Consider the following 26,968-nt stretch of genomic DNA (forward strand, 5'->3'; position numbering starts at 1 on the left):
AACGACCTTTCATAACCCCTTGGAAATCTTTGTGTTTGAATAAGCCTGGAATAGAAGACTCCTCACAGTGTGTGTGTGTGTTTTCCACTAGAGTCAGAAGGAAAGAGGACAATTTTCAAACCCTCTTGGCTTTTTTTTCCTTTCCATTGTCAGTAGGAGAAGCAGATCTAACAGATATTTCTTAAACCCGTGCATCATTTATGTTTTTCTATTAGTGTCTTTGTTTAATTATAAAATTAATGTGTATTTGTATAGACATCTTATAAAATACAGAAAATTCAGACATTCACAAACCTGAAACAAAGTTCCAAGACTCAGAGAACGTCGTCTTGCTAACATTTGGTATATTTCCATTCAGTATTTACTGATCCAGAAGTCATTATCTTTTTAAAATTATATTTCTTTAAGCTTCCAGCCAGTATGTGTCGCATGTGGAAACTAGATGGAAATAAGCAGTCTTTTTGGTATTGCTGTTTCCAATGGCATCAAGAGAACCAGGAGACTTGTGGCATTTAATAGAAAAGCATCATACTGGAAGAATACAATTCTAATTTTGAAGTTAATTAAAAGAAATTGATGGAGTGTTCGTGTTTTATTTGAACTATTTTTTGGTACCTCCTGTTAACCTTTTGCCAATTAAAATGCCCAAATACACAGTACCAAAAAGTTATCTTCTAATGTCATCTAATTTCAAGAAATGGGTAAACTAAAATTTTACTGCTTTTAAGTTGCGTGGGCATTTATTTAACTTAAAGAGGTTGGGGAAGATTGGGATGGCCTTTGGTTAAACGTCTGATTAGTGAGTCATGTTTTTGATTTACTCCTCTCAAGCTTCAGTTACCACCCCAGAGAGGGTCTTCTGCCCTCCACAAGACATGCCAATAGTCAAAAGGCAAGGTGGTAGGAGAGAGAGAGAGCTTTATTACAGCTTGCTAGCAAGAGGGAAGATGGCCAAGTCACGTCCAAAAGAACCGTTTTACAGAACAAAGACTACAGGCCATTTATATAGGGGGCTGGTCTCCTGGTGGGGAAGGCGGCTGGTCTCCTGGTGGGGGCATCCATCTGGTCTCTGGGTGGAGGTAGACACCTGTTCTTAGTTCCTGAAAGTCTTTTGTTTTACCGGATTTGCATCAGAGACTGGAGCAACACCCTATACCCTGATCCTTCACTTGTCATTAATGAAGGCTGTCAGCATAGACTCTCTGCCCAGGGGTTGTCACATTCCTAAGGAACTCAAAAGAACAAAGTTATCAACTTATAGCAGCTGGGAGGGGCCATAAAATCCACAGAGCATGTTTGGGCTAGTTAGTCAGAGGTCATTCAAAGTTACAATATGGCTTCATTTCTACAATATGGCTTCCCTATGTCAACCTTGTGTTGAGCTGGTATCACTTCCCCAGGGATTCTCTGTTAACAGTCCAATCCCCTGACCCTTCTCAGACTCTCGTTACTTCCTTTCACATGTGTGTGCGTGTGCACATGATACCAAACCCCTTAATCTCAAATTGTTGCCTGATCCACAGTAAGCCAAACACTGAGCCATGGCTGCTTGGAGATGGAAAAGGGGGTAGCATCAGTTTGCTCAAATCCACCTTCACAGGAGAGAAACAGGGGGTTTTATAGAGCTAAGGGGCTCGGCAGGAGGAGAAACAAAGGGGTCACTCTCGATAAGTGCCTGGGCAATCTGATTTCTAGGCGTCACTGGCAGCTGGGGCCCGGCCATCCAGTGATAACAACCTCCCTGAAGTCATTCTCTTTCTTCTGCAAAAGAATCTCACAAATCTTTTTGTAAAACAAGCTCACAAGTCCTCGAGACCCCTGAGTCACCCCTCAAGTTAAACAGGAAAACAGCAAATTGCTTATTGAATATCTCTAGTAACCCTCAGGTGCCCAGCTTCACCCACACGCACATGTATGTACACAGATATACAGATATGGACAAAAGTATGTTCGTCTGTGTATTTTTCTCTGGAAAAAACAACTTCTTTATTTTAGTTTCTAGTCCAAAGGAGACCCAATGAATAGATTTATACTTTGATGCTTGTAGACACTTCAATTATTGTCTCTCCCAAGTTGAACTCGTGACCAGCCCTACCTCAGCATCTCCATATCCCTCTGGCCATATTTTCTTTCTTTGTGAGTGGTGATACCATCCTTCTGGTAATCCGGATCGGAAACTTGAGAGTAACATTTGATATTCATTTATGCCCCTATGTTCAATCGCTTGTCAGCAATGATTGACTTTACTTCTAAGTCTTTCAGATCCTTCTTCTCCCTATTTACTGCCTTAATTTAGGGCCTTGTCAAGTCTCCTTTAGATTATGGTGATAACCTTCTGTGTCAGGTAGTGTCTGACAGGAAACAATGGCACACAAATGGGGCATTCTGAAGAGAGTTTAGTTAAAGGAATGTTACAAAGGTTTGCGCATAGCATGGAAAAACACAAGAAAAAATGTACTATCCCATGCCTAGCAGATTTTATCGCCCCTGAAGTGACAAGGGGAGGGAGCGAATATCAGACATAGATATGGAGATACGGAGAGAGTTATGTGGAGAGAGATGCATGACAGGCCCTGTGGTCTTTAGATGGTGGCAGTCAGCCCCCTGAAAATCTGTAGGAAGGAAGCTGGGGAGTAGATACCTCAACTTTACTCTCCTTTCTCCCCCCAATACCTTGCTGCTGCTCCCCACTGGCTGAAACCAACTGGAAGTCAGACGACAAAGAAACCGTTATTTCCGTCCCTGCAGGTCAGCACAGGGCTGGATGGAAAAGGGCTAGAAGTAGATCCCAGGGGCAAACAAAATATCTAACATACATTTACTGCAGCCTCCTTTTGCTGTCTTCCTCGACCTCCCTCCAATCTAAACAAACAAGACAAAAGAAACCCCAACAACAACACTGTTTTTATCCTATCATCAGACTGATTCTTGTAAATGCCAGTATTCCTTTGGCTAAAGGGTTCTACTGAGTCTCCACTGCTTTCAAGATAAGAGGAAACTTCATAGCTGGGCAAGGAGGGCCTTCACAATTTGCCTTTACTTGCTTCTAGCCTCATCCCGCCCCAACTTGGCTCCTCTAAATCTGCACATCTCTAGTGCAGTGACAGACACCCACGACTGAGTGCCATCCCTCTGATGTCCCCCCGGCCCTCTCCAGGCTCTTCTACATCTTGAGACTATTCCCCTCTGTCCTCCAAAGCTCTACGCTCCCTCCGCTGGGAAACGTTTCCTGGTCGTCTCACTCAAAAATTGGTTTGGGTTCCTGACCTATCCTTAGCTCTTTTCAAATAAAAATTTATAAGAAATCTGTCATTTCTTATTTGTCTGGCTCCCTTGTTAGATCTTTGAGATTGTTGAAAGCAGAAGCTTTGTCTTATACTCTGAACATTGAGTCAGGTACATGAACACTTGTTTAAAACTATTTAAATACCTATTGTAAAATATTTAAGGCCTCTTAAAAGGTCTAATAATGAACACTCATGTAATCACCATCCCAGTTAAGAAACTAACCAACAATAAACCTTATTTCATCCTCTTTTCCACCACTAAGGAACCATGATACTGAAATTATTATTTTTCATTTCCATATATTTATTTATATTTCAAATAGGAGTGATATAATTCCTAAATAATACATCATTTTTGAACGTTTAAAAATTTTGTTAAGTGATATTACACTGTGTGCTAATAATAATAATAATAATAATGATATTTTGATTGGATATATGAATAAATCAAAACAATCTGCCTCAACTACTAACACCAAAACTCAAGGTAAGAGGAAGAATTCTAAGATGACCCCCAGGGACCCTTCTCTGGAGTGCTGGTGGGATCTATGTGTATGACGGGATATCCCTCTTGTGGTTATTTATACTATATGGCAAAGGTAAAGGGATTTTTCATATTTAACTAAGGTCCTTAATCAGTTGACTTTTAGTTACTCAAAAGAGAAATTATTCTGGGTGGGGCTGACCTAATCTGATGAGCCCTTTAAAAGCCACTCTAAGCTGCAGACATGCTCTCCACTACTCAGAAGAAAAACTGTCATGCTGTGAACTGCCTTTAGTTCATAGGAGAGGGGTGGCTTCTAGTAGCTAAGGGCCTCAGTCCTCCAACTGCAAGGAACTGAATTCCGCCAACAACCTGAATGAGTTTGGAAGAGGACCCGAGCTCCCAATGAGAATTCATCCCGGCTGATGCCTTGTTTCAGCCTGGTGAGACCTTAGCAGAGGATCCAACAAAGCCAAGCCTGGACTATAGCCCACAGAAATTGAGATAATAAATGGGCGCTGTTTTAAGCAATGAAATTTGTGGTAATTTCTTTATATAGCAATAGAAAATGAATGCACACACTCATCTTTCTTCCTCTAATTACTTTAAGAACACTTAAAATAGTTCCTCTATTACATGTCTTTCAGGAATATTTCGTCACAAAGAGAAGGAAAGGTCTATCTACTAATAACTGGTAGTCCTGAAGCCTGAATAATATTAGAATTAAAACAGCAAGCATTTACACTTTAAATTTTTATTTCATTTATAACATTTATTTATAACTATTGTAAATAAAACCTTTACACTAACTTATTGAAAATGTTTTCCATGTAGTTCCAGGACTGTGTACCATGCTATGATGGGTAAGAAAAAGAGAAAATATTCAAATATTAAAAACAATTTAGTCCAAGTAGCATCTAGTGGATAGAACCCAGGGATGCTGCTAACCATCCTACAACTCACTGGACAGCACATCTCCCAATACAGAGTTATCTGGCCTCAAATGTCAGTAGTGCTGAGGTCAAGGATCCTGGTCTAGGGGACGCTATAATCCACTGGACTCCCTGAAGTGTCCTCTGACGGGGAGCCCCGTATTTCCAGGCAGTCCTTTACCACCCTGCCCCCACTGTAATCCGCGCACTCTGTGAAGAACCACCTCAACTTCCCTCTAGCTTTCTATTTTCATGTACCTCATTTTATTTTAATCCCAAATCAACTGTGGAGTATCCAGATCAATTGTTATTGTTACTATTCTTTTTTTCAGATAAGGAAACTCAAACTCCAAAATATTAAGTAATCAAGAAGATTTATTGAGGATTAAAACAAATTATCCTGTTATTAAACAGTGCTTCTTGTAGTACACTCGAGTCTCCCTTTCAAGGTTGTCATACATCCTTAGAGAACCATAAAAGCCTTAAAAATGGCTTCACAAGAAGGCATAGCTAAAGATGGAATTTTGCGAGTTTTCAGGTTAATCCTGATAGAACTGGGAGAGGCCTGAGGATCCAGGTGAAGTGACTTGAGAGAGCACCTCATCAATTTGAGTATTTCTACATTCAGGAGTCATAGAAAATGAGGTTCAAAGCAGAAAATGAAAGAAACCTTCCCTTTGGCCTCACTAAATTGAATATTTTCTCTTTTTCTTTACTCTGTTAATGCTGCGTGGCATTATGATTAAAAAGGAAACACAGAAGTTAGTGAAAGTGGTGTTCTGAGAGGATGAGCCAGATGAGAGCAACTCTGACCTCTGAAGGCATCCATTTGTTTCTTACTGTGCTGAGCAGTACTGGCAGGTAGAAGAGGCACTTCTGCTAATAGTATAGTGGTTTCCCAAGAGTTCCAATAATCTGCCATTGGCTGCTGGCAGGCAGTAGGGGTAGCAAATTGTTTGAGAACAACCAGACCAAGAGCCAAAAATAACTGGGCTCTATGGCACCTTTGTTATGATCATTAGGGATATAGGCTCCTGTGGTTGACAAAGAAAATGAGATCATATTAATTACTGCCATTAGTGAAAATGAACTCCCAAAGACGGTCTGTAGGTTTGGCAGCTGGAATGCCTTGTATATGAACAATCATCTGGGGGCTTAGGAATGTTCTTCTAGATATGCTCATTCCCATTGCCCAGACCCACCACTATACAGAGTGGGCTATGGAATACTGGAACTTGACATTCAATAAAATATTTGACTCTAGAGTACTTTGTTAAATATATGGCTCATGCAAATTGTATTCCACAATATATCTAAGCACATTAGTTTATCAGAAAGAAAATATCCCAAACACGTAAGTTTTAGTAAATTGCATGAGGAGGGGAGGCAAGTCCTTTATGGGGTACAAGGCATTTTTCAGGAAGGAAAAGTTTTTTGGGAGGCTGTGGGTAACATGTCAGCAAAATAACTGTGCTGTCCATTATGGTAGCCATATGTAGCAGCCACATGTGCCTACTGAGCACTTGATATGAGGCTAGTTTGAAATGAGATGGGCTGTTTCAGATTGCAAAGATGTCTGAAAATAAGAATATAAAATTTCTTATTAATACTTTTTGTATTGATTAGACATTGGAATGATAACAATTTGGATACATTGGGTTAGATAAATATATATTATTAAATTTAGTTTCACCTGGTTCCTTTTACTTTTTTTTAATGTAGCTACTAGAAAATTAGGAATTACATATGTGGCTTGCATATGTGACTCACGTTGTGTTTCTATCGGCAGTGCTGATTGAGACGTTGAAGGCTAGTCTTATCTCCCTAAAAATTCTGCCCTTGAAAGTTTGGTTTAAGCACTTTATAGTTAGAGAATTATTTCTAATTGTGGCAAGTACATATACACAAAGGTTTGTTTTGGTTTTGTCATTGAGCTATGCAAGAACCATGAGGCTGAAGCTTCATCTGTTTAGCATCCCTAATAGAATATGAGCGATCACATTGCTAGCAGTCAATCTCTGATAGGCCTGTGTTCACTTCCTTAAAAATACCCTATAATAAGAAACAGACTCACATTTTATTATGTTCTCTATAGTAAAAGCCAAAACTAATAAAGACATTCAAAGTCAAATAACTTTTAAGGTCTCTTCAGGCCTAGCATTCTCTGATGCTCTTCATTGCAAAACCACATCAGCTCCTCATTACACGTGTGAATCATTTGACAAGAGGAGATTTTCCTTCTTTGCCGAATCTCAATCATATTACAATTCACAATCATTCAGCATTTGGCACCTTTTGTTTTTTGGAAGAGCATCTAATCTTCATTTTCTTTTATTTGATATTTTAAAAATTAATATGACTTATTACTAAATTAATACACTTAAGAGTCTCGTCTTTGATCTTGGATTTTAAAATGTATTTATCAAATTTATACTATCCTGTACACATGGCCTTGTGATTTTCTTTTTAATAAATGAATAGTTATATTAATAGTTTTAATAATGACTGTGTATACATTTCGCATTATTGAACTTAGATCCTTTATCATTTTCTTTGTTTGGATTACATAAAGTACATAACCCGTTGGCAAGGAATAGTCACATAGCCTAACTGGATGGAAGTGTAGGAAGGCGGGAAAATAGTATCCAATCTGTCCTATTTTACATTTCAACAAATTGTCCTATCAATTAGATAATTTCAAATTTCAGAGCATGACTCCTCCAAAATAAATTTAATTTTGTTGCCTATACGTACATATATGATGAGAGGAAATCCTTGTCTTTGACTTAGTATATGTCATCATATCTATCAATTGTATCCTAGAAGACTATTTGTATTTAGTATGGTATAATAAAAAGAATATAAGAAAATGCAAAAGTACTAGCTGTCTGACCTTGGGCAATTTACAAACATTGAGTTCTTCTATTTAAAGTTTGGAAGATATTTACCAAAGTTAAGTAGTTATGCTGAGTAGTGGTGTTTTTCACTTTCCTTGTGCATGTCTATATTTTCTTATTTTTCTGTAAGTAATATGGACTACTTATGTAGCATTATAGTTCTACCAAAATGGAAGTCATGTGAGGTGGTATATTCCTAGTATTATGTGAGCTCAGAGGAGGAAACATCAGCTCTGTGTGCTGGAAGAAGACACAATAACTGTTGTATGTATGCATGTATCTATGCACTGATTTATGCATTCATGTGTGTATGTATGCACGCTTGTGTGTATGTATGCATGTGTAATATATTTAGATTTAGATTGGTAAAAATGCTTGAAACTAATAAGTGTCTTAAAATAACACAAAGATCTAAAGCTGCTTAGAAACTTAAATGTACCAGTACATTTTTAAATATTAGTCATGAATTTTAGGGATTGGATAAATTAATATACTCATTTTGTTATGATTTGGGAGAGATTCTCAAAGCAGTTCTAATATGTTCGCTATATTATTAAAAATGCGTGCTTTCTTTGGTTTTGGCATTGATCTAAAAATGCCATGTTTTCAGTTCCTGCTTGTGGTATGACTTATTCGTGTAGGAGAAGTGCAAGTGTAGTGGCCCTGTCTGTCAGTGACCTGTGTTCTTGTTTGCACTTGCCTGGTGAATTCTTTTTCCTCCCTTCCAAAGAGTCTAATCTAAAACTATCATAATTCTTAAGGGTGAAAGACTAAAATAATGCTCATTGTCACCATTATTTAAAAGTACATTTTAAAGAAGTGTTATCCAATGCTATCAGGTAGGAGAAAGAGATGAGTTATGATTATGGAAAGGAGAGAGCTTTTATCATGGTCAACATACAATATGATTGTGTAAAGGAAACACCCACGTTCAACTGAAAGGAGAATTCTTCTAAAATGTACGGAGCTAAAGAAGGTCATTAAGGTAAGTGGAAGGACAAATCATGTTCTTAGATAGGTAAAGGCAATATGGTAAAATTTAAATGTTAATTTAAATATCCAAAGGATTTTTTTTTGGAATTTGAAGAATGTACGAAAAAACTGTGAAGATAACCATTAAAATAGTAAGAAAAGAAGAGGGGTAGAAACTAGCCTACATAGAAAATAAAACATTAGAGAACAATAATATTTGAAATATTTCCATTATACTGTGTCTAGAAATAGACCCTGATCATGTCAGAGATATGCGTATGATTATATTAACCTTGCACATCACAGGGAAAATATGACTATGTCAGTCAATACTAACGACAATATGTAAGTAATTTGGAAAAAATAGATTCAGGGAAGTCTAAGCATGATATAAAATCCAAAAGCTAAGAAGGAAATGACCAATATATTTCACTACATAAAAATTTAAAGCATCTGTATGATACAAATAATAAAGAAAGCCAAAAGTACGAACTATAAACTTTGAAAAACTGTTTCCAACACGTTATAAGCAAACGTTTAATTTTTTACATGCAAAGAGTTCTTAAATCAATAAAGAAAAGACAAGCAACCAAGTGGAACTATAGAGAAAGGATCTATTTAGTCAATTTACAGAAAAAGAAACAAATGGCCATTAATATAAATTTTCAAAATATCTATATCTTTCTTTTACTTCAGAACATTTAAATGTTGAAGTATTAGAATTTCAAAAGATAGACAAGACAGTTAATCTATTGAATTTGTGAAAGAATTTGTCACTCAGAGAGAGATTTCACATAAAATCTGCCTTTTCCTTTGATAAATATGCATGAAGAAAAGACTTGATATACACAATTGACAATGAATTTGTGTTCTTTAAATCAGCCTGATTTTTTTCTTTCTTTCCTTTCCCCCTGCCTCCTCCTCTCCCCTCTCCCCGCTCCCCTTTTTTACTGTTTTGAACTGTGAATGATTTATGTGGTGTTTATAATATTGTAAATATTTTTAGTGGTATTGGTGATGGCAAATTTTCAAAAGATAGTCATTACTGACTTTGGCCACAAATGTCTTACTTGGTAACTATGCAAATAACTCAGGAGTCCTGGTTTATGCTCGTAGAAAGTTTATACTCTGTTTACTTCAGTAAGCATGGAACTGAAATACACAATCCTGCCATGTTAGGGGCAGCAGAACCATGTTTCTGGAGAGTATCCAAATGGAAAATAAACATAATCATAAAGCAGAAACAGATCAACATTACAACTTACGAAACTTACAACTTACAAAAAAAGAAGAAGAACGATCTTATTTGTATTCAAATATAGATATAATGATTCACTTTCAGAGTAAATCTTGGCACTACCTTGAATGGAAATTTTATTTAACACACGAGAAAGCTCTATTTTGCTTCTTCCCACTTTGATGAATACATAACTATGCAAAAAGCTTTTGTCTTTTCTGATAGCTACGTATGACTTTTTAACAAAACATTTGCAACCACACAGCACACATTAGTATTATAACAAATCTACAAGTCTATGTGTGCACACTGTGTGTAAGACTCTGTGTTTCAGCAATAAAAGATGCAGCTAATAAAATGGGCCCAATGGTCTACTGCTGGTTCCTCTTCTCCCCCAAAGTTTTGACCATCAGGATAAGCCAATCTCTTGTCTTAGGAATTATTTTATTTTCTCAATAAAAGTATAACATTTTCTTTTCTTGGGAGTTTTGTTTGCTTCTTTTTTTTTTTCCTTTGGCATCATAGGCAATTTGAGGATATAGAATCCAACCACGTATTTTCTCAAGCTGGCACTGATTTTTGGTGAAATGGTGTTGGGTATTGTTTTATGTCCTGAATTTCAATAAAATCACTCATAAGTTGAATGCATTTCCTTTATGAAAAATAAAACAAAAACTAATATAAATGACAGTTTCTATAATCGCTTAACCAAAACATTGTTAGGAAAATATTCCATCCATTAAAATTATAACAAAGATATTTTGATGGAAAACATAATGCTTTGAGTAAACCTTGACAAGAAATATGTACTTGTGATTGAAAAATACATTCAACTGTGAATCACTTTAATGGATTTGGTTCTTTTCGGCAATAAAAACATTTCTAGGAAAATCTGTGAGTTAAATTGTTTGATCTCATACTTTAGATTATTAACATTCATATTAAATTACAATGTTAAAGAAATAAGAACAGTTTCAGTGCAATTTTTAGAAATTTAATGTTTTATTTTTACCAAAATTTAGATAACTATGTAAGAATATGCAGAAACATAGGCTTCAAGCACATTTTGTAGCCTGAATAAACATGAATTATGATCTGTAGTATCTTTTCCTTTCTCAACTGTGGCATTGAAAGAGAAGTAAGCACTCATGTCTGGAGGCATCCCTTGTATGAAGTGGATCAACTTGTTTCTTAGGCACCATCCTTGGGAGAATTAAGAGAATAGTCAAACAAATTGTTTCCTGTGTTCTGTGGTTCAGATGAAATTGAGACTGTATACACATACCATGTACCACACATGGACACATATCACACAGAAGATGTGTGACTCACACACACGTGTAATAATATGTATCCGCATGCATGTATGCACATGTACTCATACACATGTGCATACATATACACATAAATATGTATATATGCATACACATGTGTGTGCATACATACATTCATCTTTTTCTACATGCATTGGTCCATGTGTTTAATAGAATATGGGGACAGAATAGTCATTCTTCAAGTGAAAATATTTGCACGGTGGTAGTTCGGGGACCTAAAAGAAGGGGAGTAATAAATTGTGAACATTAGATTAAGAGAGTATACAGAGTATGCTGTATAACTAGATAACTCAGTAAATAAAATTCTCTCAGGACAGTGTTTGTGACTGATATTAACTAGCCATGTTGCTTTTAGCCAGCTTAAAGATTCCTTGAACACATGGTGGACTATAAGCTTTATTGGATCATTGACTGAGCTAAGAATTATCCATGAAAGTAGACATTGTCTCTTTATGGCATCAGCTCTAGTGCATACTGTATGTAGATTGATTATTTGGTCCCCCTGATGGCCAGAATGCTAGGCAATCATAAATGGTGAGGAGTGGCTTTGGCGCCATAGGTGAGGTGTTCGACAGTGGCTTCAGACGCTGTGTGGGGAATCGTGTGGCTTGACCTTTAGCGGTGAGGCATGTGGTGAGCAGTTTAGGAGCAGTCGAGTTTGAGATTTCTAGGCTGTCTGTGTAATAGTGTATAACGATTAAAATAATCACCTGCTCCATTGGCCAAAACACCTCTGTTTTTCTAAACAGTCATACAAAAACGCCACAAAATGAATATTTTATAATCCTCTAAAAGTGAACCCTCTAGCATTTTACTCTGGCAGTAGATTTTAGCAGCTTTAGGGTTTTTAAAAGTTACAAGATATTCAGAAATGCAAATCCTATTAGCAGACTTTCCCTATACATTTGGACATGCCATAATAATTTAAATTTGAAAGAAATTTAAAGTGTGTTTATCAGAAAAAAATCAATAATTTTCATTTGCCAGAGTACTTTTTCCAAAGCTTTCAGAGTTGCTGAAAGGTGATTTTTCTGGAACTTGTTTTACTGTTCAAATCCAATTTATTTCTGCCACCTGTTATTTTTCTCCCTGGATTTTTTAGAAGTCATTTTGGACCATTTGATAGTCCTCTAATAAGAGCCTCCCTCCCCAAGGTGTAATTGACTCTCAGTCTGACAGTTCAGCAAATACACAATGAAAGGCCACCATGTGCCAGGAGCTGGGATATTTACCCTTCCAAAGAAAATGCTTAAGCTTGAGCCTATGTAATTCTCCATCTGTTGATTTAGGAATATGCCACTTTATTACTCTATGTTGATAATTTTTCTTTTAAATGATAGGCTTCAGGAAAACAAGAATTTTATCCTTGGGTTGATAGTCTTCTTATGGGGTTATTTGGGGTAACTTATTAAAATTATTTTTGAAAAGTCTTTTGTTACAAATTAATATTTTAATACAGCCTTTTTGAATAGAAAGTTATAAATTGTCTCAATTTAGTGAACCATGTCAGTAAATGTTTTCCTACTATGTAAAGCACTATATCTAAAAGAACTATTATAATGTTTGCAGAATCCATTTCTCATTCTGGAATTTTTGTTTCTTTGTTTTTGTTTTTTCAGTCTCCTGAACAATAACCAAATCAGAAAGATTTCCAGAAATGCTTTTGAAGGACATGAAAATTTGCTATATCTGTGAGTTGCAAGAAAGATCAACAATAACTTATGGTGTTGATAAATTATTTTTGCCTTTTTGTTCGCTTTGGCTAAAGTAATTCTTCATCATCTTGAAAAGCACTGTCAACTTTTACACAAAACTCGTTTGAACATTTCTGTATGAAGTCGATTGTTGCTTTCAACAGATTATTCATCTGAAAATATTTGAATATTCATGCACACTTCTATCTCCCCATCCCTGCCACAAAAATTCTAAATTGGAGTAAAATAAATCAGAGTTTGTCCAACTGTCACGTTCAAATTTAATTAATTGGTAATTGTAAAAATTCTGTAGATCCAAGAGAAGCTTTATGTCAACAACTCAGCCATCCAAGACCTTCTGAAGCCAGTGAACACATTACAGTTAGGAACTTTAATGAACTTGGATAAGAACAAAATGTTGAGAAAATTAGCTCACAGATATGACCGTTGACAACTGTAGTGCTCTTTCGTGTATTACTAGTAAATGAGAATAAAGGTATTTTAAACGACTCCCTGTTTTGATTCAGAAACCGATGCATGCTGATAAATTGAACGCTGGGAGGGCATGAGTGGTCTTCTTGTGTGGAAGGCTGGAGAAGGAGACCTGGATGTTTGTCTAAGCAAGCGGTGAGTGCTGCAGCTTTCTTTTAAAGAATATTACGAAGGTAGCTCGCATTTGTACACAAATATGTCCATTCGTGGATTCATTAAGCACTCTGTGTAAAAAGCTGAAGTCATCCTTTTAAAGAGAAGATGCTATCCCAATCCTCTTGCTCCCATTTAATTTATACAATGATCATAGCATCTTCCTGAAGCACTAGAATTCATATTACACCTCAGTTCAAGAGCCTTATAGCCCCTTGTGTTCAACTGAGATACCCCGGCCTAATACACAAGGACTCCTACAATTCTTCTCATCACTCAGTCCTAAATTCTTGGCTCCTTCTTAGAATCAGTCCATTCTACTTGCTGTCTTAATCACTCATGACCAATATAACATGCCCAGCAGGTGCATATCATTTTTATTTTTTTTTTTCAGGCATTGATTTTTAATTGTTGTTAAAAAAATGCAACATGAAATTTACCCTCTTAACCAATTTTTAAGTGTATAGTACAGTATTGTTAACTATACACACATTGTTGTACAGTAGATCTCTAGAACATCTTCATCTTGCCTGATTGAAACTCTGTATTCATTGAACAGCAACTCTCCATTTCCCTCTCCCCCAGGTCCCTGGAAACCACCATTCGACTTTCACCTTATATGAGTTGGACTACTTTATATACCTCATATAAGTGGAATTATGTAGTATTATGTAGTATGTGACTGCCTTATTTTACTCAGCATAATATTCTCAAGTTTTATCCATGTTGTAGAATAAGATAGAATTTCCATCTTTTTTTAAGGCTGAATAATATTCCCATATCATTTTTAATTTCCACCTGTTAAACATTTCTAAGGATCCTTCAAGCTTCTAGCTTGGTGATGTGAGAAGTCTGCTCCTTGTAAAGGAAGGAGCTTCACCTCCCTGTGTTTCATCCCAATCCTTTGTTTCTGTGGTTCTTTATTCATTGACATGTAGAGTATGTCCCTTATAGTAAAACAAACAAATTAATAAACAACATAAAACAAAAAACTTTATAACTTTGTAAATAATGGTTTAGAAGAAACCTCATTACTAGTGCAATACTAAAATGACAGTTATTAGAAAGAAATTAATTTTGGATAGGGTGAATGGTCAGTATTGGCATGGCTGGGATCAATTACACACACAAGTGCACTATGTACTCTGAGTGAGAACAAGGAAGCGTTTCACAAAACTTCTCAGCAATACTGGCCAGTCCAGACCCTGCTCCTGAAGTGAAAGATACAAATCTCTGGGCTTCCGTTAAGATGTGTGATTTAGGAAACGAGAAGCATAGTTTATAAATGTTTTATGCCATAGTAGGTTGTTAACACATTCCTGTGGCCACTGGAGGAAATATTTTCATATTTTCAATAACATTGCCAAGTAAGGATGACCTCTCAAATCAGGGAAGCTCATGATAAAAAAAGAAGGTTGTGGGCTTGAAGACTTATTCAGTGCAGACAACACCTGTCTAGATTAGAAGAAAATGGAATTCTAAGGTTTAGAAGAAAGTGTCAGAACTTAAGGCAATTGAAGATGGCCTAACTCTGCCACTGTGTGTCAATAATACAAACTTTAAGATTAAGTTGGCCATGCACTATCGTTCTGTGAGCCAACCCAAAAAATGCTTGGAGGAGACATAAGCTCTTTTGGGATGGGATTCACAAATACTCTGCAATATGGTGGTGTTCATTAATTTGGGGTCTGTGAAGATGACAACATACACAATGGGGTGGGTGCTGGTGTATGAAGATGAAGAGACATGATAAGTGCCTATTTGTGTGTTTGTTTTGGGGATAAACATGCACATATTTATAGGACAATGCAGCAGGTTTTGTAATATAGACACATAATAAGGTGTGGTGGTGGCAGAACAGAGAGAGGACCAATTCTGCCTCCCAGTGCAATGGACAAACTAGGCTTCAACTAAAGGAGTGCTTAGGAATTACCAAATCCTTGACTAAAGCTAAGAATTATGTGTTAACATTGACCTTATCTTTACTACATCAGATCTAATGCATACTGGAGTTTTATTGTCTTGCCCTTTGTTGACCAGAAAAATAAGTACTCACAAATGGTGAGGAAGATAATATGCAAACGGCATCCACGTGGGCAGTGTTGAGTTTGGAGAAGGCACACATTGGTTGGAGCAGTAGGTGCAAGAGGAAGGATGCAGTGACCTGAAACTGGGAGGCAGGGGTCAGACCAGGAAGGGCTCTGTGGGGGAGACTAGACCGCACTGTATTGTCAATGAAGGGACGCTGGGGGAATTTACAGGGGAAGGGTGTGATCAGCTCTGTGTTTTGCAGAGGTCAGCATGGTAGAGTGCACAAGTTTGCCTGAGACAGAGGCTCAGTGGAAGGAAGCTGTGCCCAAGTCTCCTGAACTGCCATGCAATGACTTGGCCTAAACACAGGTGGCACAGTAGGGCTATAGAGACCTGGAGGAACTGGGGAGGGATTTTTCATGTAGATTTGTTTAACGACTTTATGACAAACGAGAGCAAATGACTGCTCTTCTTGTAGGAAACTCCCATTCCTGTCTCCATCTGTCCCATAAATACTCCAGCCCCATCTTCCACTGCCCAGGGCCTTTCCTTGGCCACTTTCATACCCATACTTTCTTTATGTTTCCCCCTCCTCCTTCTCATCCACAAATCTTCTGTGATCCTAGTTTTTACTTTTTACCCTTTTCTCTGAATCTTTGGATCATTCATAGGATTTACTGTGTACCTTGGCATTTAATTATGCTTAGTATTTATTTCCACTTCTTGCCCCACCCCGCTGTGTGTGTGTGTGCATGTGTGTTGAGAGAGGCCTGCACAGCAGCATACTTGAGAACCAGGGTCCTGTTTGTGTTTCCTTCTGGGTCATATCAGGTTTAGGACACACTTCTATGCTTCCCCCAAGCGTGCCCCTCCGCCGACACACCGCTGTTCCTCCCTGACCTCTTCAGTAAACAGCACCGTTATTCTCTGAGTGTTGGGCATCCTGCTTGTGCTCTTCTCTTCTCATGTGCTACTTCAGCACATGCTGTTCATTCCACCCCCAGAAACATTTCTAGCTTGTTCCCTTCCTCCATCTCTGCTGCAGCCACCCTACTTTAAGCAATCATGATTTCCCTGCCTCACACTCAGTTTCAATAAAAGTTACACTCCCTATGTTGGCCTGCAAGTCCCAGCGTGGCTTTTGATCCGTGCACACGTGTAAATTAATCTTGTCTTTCTTTCCTTTGCTTTTTATACTTGACCCATTGTTCTTACTTCTTTAAACCTAGTAAATGCTCACCTTCCACCGCATGCGCCTTCACACGTGCTGCTGATTGGTTTTTCCTTGGTGATTCTTCTCTGTCTGTCTCATCTCAGCTTTAATGTCATCTCCTCTAGGAACCAACCTACATCAATTAACCCTCTCCTCCTGTTTCTCTACTGTTTTCCCTCTATTATGGCTCCCTGTTTATTTCATTTATTACATATACCATAGAAGTTAATATTTTCTCTCAAATTTTTTTACTTATTTTCTGATTTTCCCCCTGGATTCTGTGAAGGCAAGTGGCCAAACTCCTCTTATTTATCACATATCCCAGCATCTGGAACCAGCATCTAGAACACAGTTACTGCTCATTAAATTTTCTTTTTTTGGGGTGTGGGGGAAGATCCCCCCTGAACTAACATCTGTTGCCAATCCTCCTCTTTTTGCTGAGGAAGATTGGCCCTGGGCTAACATCTGTGTCCATCTTCCTCTACTTTATATGTGGGACGCCTGCCACAGCATGGCTTGATAAGCGGTGCACAAATCTGTGCCCGGGATTGAACCTGCGAACCTCAGGCCGCCAGAGTGGAGTGCGTCAACTTTGCTACGCCTCTGGGCCAGCCCCTCATTGAGTATTTTTTGGATAAAAAAGAGAGCATAGTGTACTCAATAAATGCTTGATATTTGACTGATTAATACTCTTAGTTATGTTGAGTTCATTATTTCTTGAGAGGGGTGATAACACCATTAAACGCCTCAGCCTTTCAGTAACATGTATCAGTTAGTTATTTATATTGCGCATTTTCCCAAGGACTTCAGATGTTTATATTATATCAAGGAATTGTGCTGCACATATATTCAGGAGGCTAATTTTCACCAGACTAAATCATCACAGAATTCCAGTTTTACCCTGCTGAACACAAAGGAGATCATGTATTTTCTCTAAAACAAAAGCATTTCTGAACTTTTCTGAAATTCTAACGTGTTTTGGTCCAAAATGTATCATTGATTCCCTTGGGCAAAAATAAACTGAAATGTCTTAGGACAAATTTTGCTTTCAGAGTCACAAGAAAAAGTATGATTGTTTGAGGATATCCTTGGGAATTGTGGTTCATTTAAGGTTAGCTGAATTTTATACCTGAGATACATTGAGAAACTGTGAGCAAAATGTTTCTTTTCTTTGGTTTAGCAGACCAGCAATTGTTAGGAACAGCATTCCTGGTATTCATTACTGTCAACCAAGTTAGAATTAAGCTAATGATAAACTTCAAAATAAAATTTATTTATTCAGAAACATCTTGGCATCTGCAAAGTGATAATGATCTCATCACTTAAAAGCATTAAAAAAAGCCATTGATATTATACGTTGATTTCGTATTTTGCAATCTTACTAAATTCTCCTAATTGTCTGTAATAATTTTGACATTGATTCAGTTTTTTTTGTTTTTTTTTTGTGAGGAAGATCAGCCCTGAGCTAACATCCGTGCTAATCCTCCTCTTTTTGCTGAGGAAGACCGGCTCTGAGCTAACATCTATTGCTAATCCTCCTCCTTTTTTTTTTTTCCCCTTTTTCTCCCCAAAGCCCCAGTAGATAGTTGTACGTGATAGTTGCACATCCTTCTAGTTGCTGTATGTGGGACGCGGCCTCAGCGTGGCCGGAGAAGCAGTGCGTAGGTGCGCGCCCGGGATCCGAACCCGGGCCGCCGGTAGCGGAGTGCGCTCACTTAACTGCTAAGCCACGGGGCCGGCCCTGGCATTGATTCTTTTGCAATTTCCAGGCATTCTATCACGGCATCTGGAAAGAAAAGCAGCCATCAGCGTGTATTTTTTCAGTATTTAAGAAGATAATTATAATATTGCTCGGAGCTCTTAAATAGTGAATTTAGTTTGCTAATATTTTTATTAATTTTTCATTGATATTCATAGGTAAGATTAGTTTATTGTTTTCTTATGCAATTTTTCTCATTTAGATATTAATATTTGATTTGAATAACAGGTGACTAAATACGAGAGTGGAGAAGGCGGCTTTGGATGGTTTATTTTGTTTCTTAATTCAAGATCACACCCTTCTGCTGACATAGTGAAGCACAATTTCTTTAATAAATATAGTCTTTTTTGATGTGTCTTTAGATTCTACGATACTATCTTATTTCTGTAGGACCCTCAACTTTGGCTTCTTGCTCTCTTATTTCCCTTTAATACCAGTCCTCCACCAGACAGTGCGCCCTTGTAAGGTGTCTCCTCCTATTCACTTTGCCAGCCCCTTTCTTTCAACTCCCAGAACTGGGACTCTGAGCGCCAGGCGCGGACAGGTTTCCATCGGGGTGTACTAGGAGTTTTGCCTGTTCCTCCTGCTCCGCCCGTCCCCCTGGTCTGTGAAATCCCGCCTGACTCTCCTGCGGAGTAGTCTCTGGAGCTGGCCTCGCTGGTTTCAGTCTTTCCCCCACTTAAACGCGCATGACGTTACCAATATTCTCTTCCTCACAGTCGTAGCATAGACTGTGTTCTGGCTGGTTTGTTTTCTCCTCTTCATTGAGCGGTATGGTTTTTAAGGACGTGTGGAGAGATTTGAATTCAGGTGGTCACCATTATCCCACAGGAGACTGGAGATTCTCTAACTTACTGGTGTTAACGTAAGTAGCAGTATCTCTTGAATTCTTATTTTGTTGATTTAATCAACATGCGTGGCTGTATCTACAGAAGTTCTATTTGCTTCTTTTTTCCCTATTATCTGGTCACTCTTTCTAAATCATTTTCTATAAAATAAGTCTAAAATGAATCTGTATATATGAGATAAAATATTATGAGCAGTTTTCAGTTTTGAGAGTCCTCAATGAATATATGGTAGTTTAGTTTAATCTTTATGAAGCAATTCATCATTATTTAAATATAACAATAATTTTAAAAAACCTTTTGACATCTCTATACACATCTATATAGAAATTGGGCCAATTTTTTTATGCCTCAAGATATGATACCTTCAAAGTAATGTGGTTCCTTGACATTCTAATAGTCTGAGATTCCTTACCGAGGAGGTGTATCTGAATCCTCTGGAATATGTTTACAAAATACTTGTACCTCGTCTGTACCCCTGGAATAGCGGTTTTCAACTTGGCTGCATATTGTTATCACCTGTGGAGTTTTGAAGCCTCCCAGTCTCAATCCACATGCCAGACTCATTAAATCAGAGTTTGTGAAGTCAGAGTCTCAGATATCAGTATAAGGCCTGAGGAAGAGCTCAAGATGATGTCTTAGAAGTGCTATTGACTCACATACCTGTACACTGATTCACATACATCCACAGTTGAGAACTGCCACTGGTTTTGAGACCACAGCTCGATGCTCCTTACAACCTATTTGAAGAAACTTAGTTCTAGAAAATTCTTTTTCTTGCCATCCTAACATGTAGCTATATTTTTGAGACTTTGGGTCAAAGCAAGATCTTCCATAGTGTCAAATAATGCTGAGGAAAATATCTGCAGTTAGACATAAATCCCCACCAGTCATTACTGCTCTGAGAAACTTATGGGAGTTCTAATCTGTGGGAAGAGAAAGTAGTTTGGAAATTCCAAAGCTTCACTAACAAGGTTTAGAAAGCAGTCCTTCCCTCATTTCAGTTGGAATTGGGACTGCTATGGTTTCTAGTCATCTGCAGATGGACGGCATCAGAATCACCTGGGGAACTTGTTAAACATGCAGTTTCCTATGCCTTATCCCAAGAGAACTGGATTGAGTAGGTTTCTGGGTGTGCTCAGGAATTGGTGTTTTTAACAAACTACCAGGTGATTCTGATGCACCCACAATAACTCTGAATATAGCCTATGCAAAGGCACATTCCAAAGGAACTTGATGGAAGTTGCAGGAATTCTGATTGCCTCAAGCCCCGGAGGCATAGGTAGAAAAGATCCAGAATTTCACTTTTATGACATTCACAAAAGCCATAGGGATTTAGAGATGAAATAACTTCGCCATCCTATGCTGAAGAGAATAGGACATAGAAAGTGTTCATATGTTGCATAAGTTGTTTCCATCAAATCTTTTGGTCAGATTAGTTATATCATCGTATTTTTAAATCTGTTTACAGTATCCTGTCCTGTAGATATTCACAACAGCCGTGGGAAAACCCAAATACGTCTTGTGGATCTGTTAATATGTTTTTATCTCCCTTCTGATGAGTCCTATGGTGATATTTGCCAGCCTTGCAAATGTAACTCCTGATTCAATATATTGATAGAATGGATTTTTAAAAATTGTTATAGTCAAACTTTTCTTTTTCTTAGAGAAGTTGCTAGTCAGTACATAACACATCATTAATCAGAATTTTTCCACAATCATGAAATTTTAGAGTCTAAGGCAGTGATTCTTAATATTTTGAATCAAGGATCCCTTTGAGAATCTGATGAGAGCCTTGGAACTTTCTCACCCAGATGACTGAACTTGTTTGAATGAAATCAAAGTTTCCACATATTTTTAGGGAATCTATTAACATCCCAAAGCTCCTTAGATCCACACCGCAGTTTAAAAAGTCCTGATCTAAGAGATGTGGTATCTATACTAATTTATGGTTTAATAGGATTTTATGTGTTTTCCAGGTACCTGTACAAGAATGGAATTCATGCACTTGATAAGCAAACATTTAAAGGACTCATATCCTTGGAACAGCTGTAAGTAATAAAACTTGCTTATTGAATCACTGATGGTTATGGTTCAAATAGAAGTTTTTTAATGCCATTATGTGATAGTTGAACAATTAGTTTCAGCTTTGTCATGCAGCTTGAATGACTGAATATTCTGTCATCAGCTGGATGAAAACGGGAACATCTGATCCAGATGAGAGGAGGCAGACAGAGCTCAGCTGGAGTCCCAGCTCCTGCACTTACCGGTTGTGCACCGTTGGGCAAGTTGCCCCCTGAGCCTGTTTCTAAATCTCTGAAATGAAGATATTTCTGCGTGAGGATTGAGATATTACATACAAAGAGACTGGTTTATCACTTGACACAAATAGGCATTTTATAGACGGTAATTGATAGATGTGATTATTATTGATTTATGAAACAAGCTCATAGACACTTAAATGATATAGGAACTCCCAGAACATGAGACTTAACCTCTCGTTTTACAAATGATAAAACCAAATCCAATGTTAATTAAAGGACTTGCCTCAGGTTAAAGTCTGTGGCATTATTATTACAATCCAGACCTCCTGACTTCTACCTTATGCACTTTTCAGCATTTGACACCTGACTGCTGGTTTCAAAATAAGCTTTTTAAGCTTAGATCTGTAGAATGCTCTTTGGTCTTTAATTAATAGGACTCTAGGGCCGGCCCTGTGGCTTAGCGATTAAGTGCGCGTGCTCCGCTGCTGGCGGCTTGGGTTCGGATCCCGGGCGTGCACCGACTCGCCGCTTCTCCGGCCATGCTGAGGCCGCGTCCCACGTACAGCGACTGGAAGGATGTGCAGCTATGGCACACAACTATCTACTGGGGCTTTGGGGGGGAAAAATAAATAAATAAAATTATAAAAAAAAAAGTTTAATAGGACTCTTAAATAGCAGAAGCCTTTAACCCTCAACTTTCTATCTTCAATGTGGCTTCTTAATTTCAAAACAACTATTTGCATTCATTTTTATAATAAATATGCTTCTGTAACAATCCAAAAAACCTGGATTTCTTTTTTTCCTAGAAGGCCAAAGTCTTAGGTTATTGTAACAAAATATGATCAATCAATCAAATATATTTTTAAAAATTGTCATTGCTTCTGTCTACTTCTCCTCTTATTAATTTTCTTTTACATGACTAATGAGTCATCCCTGTGACAAAGTGTGTTTCTTCATCTTTTCCTTTATTATTTTAAATTGTGTAATGTTTTAGGTAATTTTTACTATATTGCAGAATCATCACAAAAACCAATTAATTATAAATTCTTTAGTAACAACAATAGCAAACAAAACCCTTATCTCTGTGATGTGTTTTTAATCAAATATATTTACAGATGGTTTATAAAAATTAGCATATGAAAAGTTTTAATTTCCATTTAAAATAGAGATAATTCTCATCAGTAAATGCTTTATATTCTAATAATAATTACTAGTCTTACTAATATTGAGTAATGCTAATGTTTAAAGCCATGGAAACAGGCATTTCTACTTTCTATTTTTAAAGCATGATTCCATGCTGTTGTGAATCACTATTCAAAGAGGATTTCTGGTATCCAAAAATGTAATCTCTAATCCTTGGAATTTTCATGATTTTAATCATAGCTCTTAAAGCCAATTTTGTTTCAATATATCTCTATAAAACGAAAGTAGAAGTTGAGGTGCCTAAGATATTTTTTCTTTAAGATTTGTTTACATTGTCTTCCTTTTAATGATTCTTATTGTACAAAATCCTTTTTGGATTAAATTTCTTTTTGAGAAAGGTGGGGACACATGATAGATGTTTGCATAGTCTCAAAAATGGTAGGGCATTGTGATACCAATTCTGCTACTGACGTGATTGTTCACAATCAGTATAAAAATATGCTTTTCCATTTTCCTACAGTCTTCATAATACAATTTTTGATCCAAGAAAGTGGGGATGGGAAGTGAGGAAGGGATATTGAAGAAGGATTTGTTAGCCTAATTCTCTTTTTGATCTTTTTGTCAATTTATAATTTGACAAACTACATACTTTTTTAAAACCACTTTATTGAGGCATGATTGACAAACAAAAGCCTGTGCATATTTAATGTATACAACTTGATAAGTTTGGAGATAAGTATACACCCATGAAACCATCACCACAATCTATGCCATAAACATATCCATCACCTCCAAAAGTTTCCTCTCTCTCTCTTTGTTTATTATTAGTATCATTATTGATAAGGACATCTAACATAAGATTCAACCTCTTAGCAAATTTTTAAGAATAAAATACAATATTAAGTCCTGAAATCGTAAAACTACTAGAAGAAAACAAAGGAAATCTTCTTGACATTGGTCTTGGCACTGATTTCTTGGATATGACACCAAAAGCACAGGCAAAAGAAGCAAAAATAGACAATTAGAGCTGTATCAAATTAAAAGTCTTCTGCACAGCAAAGGAAACCATCAACAAAAGGAAAAGGCAACATATGGAAGGGGAGAAAATATTTGCAAACGTATATCTGATAAAATCAAAATTTATAGGGGACTCCTCCAATTCAACAGCCAAACAAATAACCCAATCAAAAAAATGGGCAAAAGACTTGAATAAATATTTTCCCAAAGAAGACATACAAATGGCCAACAGGTATACAAAAACATGCTCTACATCACTAATCATCAAGAAAATGCAAACTAAAACCACAATGAGAAGTCTCCTCTCACCAGTTAGGATGGCTATAATTAAAAAAAAATAATAATAATAAGTGTTGGTGAGGATGTGGAGGAAAGGGAACCCCTTGTGCACTGTTGGTGGAATGTAAATTGGCGCAGCCACTATGGAAAACAGTATGGAAATTCCTCAAAAAATTAAAAATAGAACAAAAATTTAAAATAATCCAGCAATCCCACTTCTAAGAATATATCCAAAGGAATTGAAATCAGGATCTCAAAGAGATACCTCCAATCCCAGGTTCATTGCAGCATTATTCACAACAGACAAGACATACAAGCAATGTAACTGTCCATCAACAGATGGATGGATAAAGAAAATGTGGTACATACATATAATTAATTATTCTGCCTTAAAAAGAAGGAAATCCTGCTATTTGCGACAACATGAATGAATCTGGAGGACATTATGTTAAGTGAAATAAGCCAGACACAGAAGGACAAATACTACATGATACCACTTATAAGATGAATCTAAAATAGTCAAACTCATAGAAGCACAGAGGAGAATAGTGCTTGCCAGGAGCTGGGGGGAGAGGGAAATGGGAGCTATTAATCAAAAGGTACAAAGTTTCAATTATGCAAGATGAATAAAACCTAGAGATCTACTATACAAAATAGTGTCAAACCACATTCTGCTTCAAGGATAAATGTCCTCTTTATGTTATGTTAGATTACTTTCTACATGTTGGCTACATAAAGAGAAATTTTGTGATTAAACACAACAAAGTAGTAGACTAAAACACAAATGTTATTTTAAGTGTTAATAAGGCATAGTTATTTCTATAGAATAATTTGTTCTTATATTGATTATATCAGGGCAGTAGATAACATAGGGAGGATTAATTATTTGTAAGAATTATAACCACTGAATTTTCATGTAGGAAGATAGAATGATCACATATTAGGGAAATGCGTATTAAAATAAACAAACTTGTAAGGATACAATGAATTTTGCCAAATATAAAGACCATTTTCTTAGGTATAATTGTCTGTTTTATATATAGCAAAATACCACTGCTTAAGAAGGATGGTATCTCCAAAGTATATTTTTTTTCTCTACCAATGACTTAGAGGACTCTAATGCTTCTACCTTTCAGAACAAGAGTAACTAGTGTGCTCTTAGAAAGAGCAGATTAATATTTCTTAGATTGTTAGTCAATCATCCTGCTTCCAATTACTCTTCTTCATCTAAAATTTCTGTTTTTATTCCACTGATACAATGAACATATTTTCATTGATTATATTTTTTTTGCCAATGAATTTTTCTTCATCCTTGCCTCCTTAATAGGCATCAAATATCTCTTTTGTGAAAACGATATCTTCTAGTCATGTTTCTAATATAACCATTAAATTAGAGGTGATATGATCCATTTTACTTTGTCCTTATTTTTAACCTGCATTTCCTCTTTCATGCATATATTTCTTACTTTTCCTTTTCTTTAGATGTTTACTTATTTCTGAATGGTATATTTCATCTGGAGCATCTTTATTTGATAACCAGCAGGCTTTAATACTTGTGTTAAACTGTTATGTATTGCTCCATATCTTAAATATAAATGTCTTGTATTGTCTACTGCAATTATGGAAAGAAGCAGAGTAATGTTGCTGATAACGTAAAGTTATAAGAAATCATACTGAACTAAGTTTGATCTGACTGAAAATGTGCAGTACTACTAGCTATTTGATCTTGAGCATTTCACCTTAAAATTCTAAACTTTAGTTTCCTTTTATTGTTTTTTAAATGAGGATTCTAAAAGTGATTTGCCAGGCTGACTCTGAGATCTAGGGATAATATATATGAAACACTTGGCTAGAGTAGATACTGAAATAATAGTACCTATTATTTGTTACCATACTAATTATTATTTTGTAATTATTATTTCAGTAATTACTTTCTGCATAACTTTAAAGAAATAGCTAATTTTAAATGGTGTATTTTTAAAATCGAAAATTAAATTTAGCCAGCGATACAAAGTATCATTAACTTAATTTCTTTGACCTTTCTTGATCTAGGCTATTTTAAAGGACCTTCTAATTTTATTTCTTAATATAAGCCATACTGGCTGTAAATACTAAAACAATGTAATCTTTTTAAACATGTAAATATCCTGAATTATAAAGTTAATATTTCAAAGGTTTTATTAAAGTATCTCATTTTTTTCCAGAAGTCTAGTTAAAATTCTTTAAGAATCTAAAGTTACAAGGAATGAAATAACTAGCTTGATACTTTTGGATTTATAGATACTTTGAAAATCCAAAAATTTTGACTGGAATGAAAGAATATGTGGATAAAACTTCTTTTGCTTATTCAGTGTATGAAAGTCCTATATTAGATCCATTTGGGGTTTATCCAAATTGTTGCTGTCATTCGTCCAAAGACTACCAGGAATGTACCTGTAGTTACACAAGTTGAATTTATCACTTATTTCAGTGACGGAGAAAACACACCATGAGGAGTCACAGGGAGTCTCAGTAAGAGGGTGTTAGAAAGAACGTTTCTCAGAACGTGGACTTTGGCTGGGTGATCAAGGGGGACAAGAAAGCAGGGATTTGCTCTAAACTGGATAATGTCAGAAAGGGTGCACAAGTCTGTGATTATGTATCTTAATAAATCTTGTCTACGGAGAGGAGAGAATAGAACGAGGATAAAGCTGTAATTGGTAAGGACATAGCATTCACTCAACTTGGCCAAGAGAAGAGGGTGTTTAGTGTCTGTGGGTGGCACAGTAACCTCGTATTTGTCTGTAATTAGACAAAATTAAGGATTAGCCTTGTTTTGTCCCATTTTATCAAGTCTCATGGTAACCTCGCCTGAGCTTGAATTCTGTGAGGTTAGGCTCAGTAGGAGAATACCATGGCCTACCCATGAGGGCCAGGCCAGTGTCTGAATGTCAGG

General features: G+C 36.7%; 1 protein-coding gene across 1 annotated transcript in view; it reads left to right on the forward strand.

Annotated features, from left to right (window-relative positions):
* Positions 1-26,968, forward strand: part of PXDNL (peroxidasin like) — a gene marked incomplete at its 5' end in the record, with an annotated part of 397,680 nt that overhangs the window by 189,023 nt on the left and 181,689 nt on the right. The window contains 2 exon segments of the mRNA XM_004435754.2: positions 12,763-12,834; positions 21,310-21,381. Of these exon segments, the coding sequence (XP_004435811.2) occupies positions 12,763-12,834; positions 21,310-21,381 (144 nt within the window).

The sequence above is a fragment of the Ceratotherium simum genome, chromosome 31 (genome assembly GCF_057802395.1).
Source record: "Ceratotherium simum simum isolate JZ-2026a chromosome 31, ASM5780239v1, whole genome shotgun sequence".
Taxonomy (NCBI): Eukaryota; Metazoa; Chordata; class Mammalia; order Perissodactyla; family Rhinocerotidae; genus Ceratotherium; species Ceratotherium simum.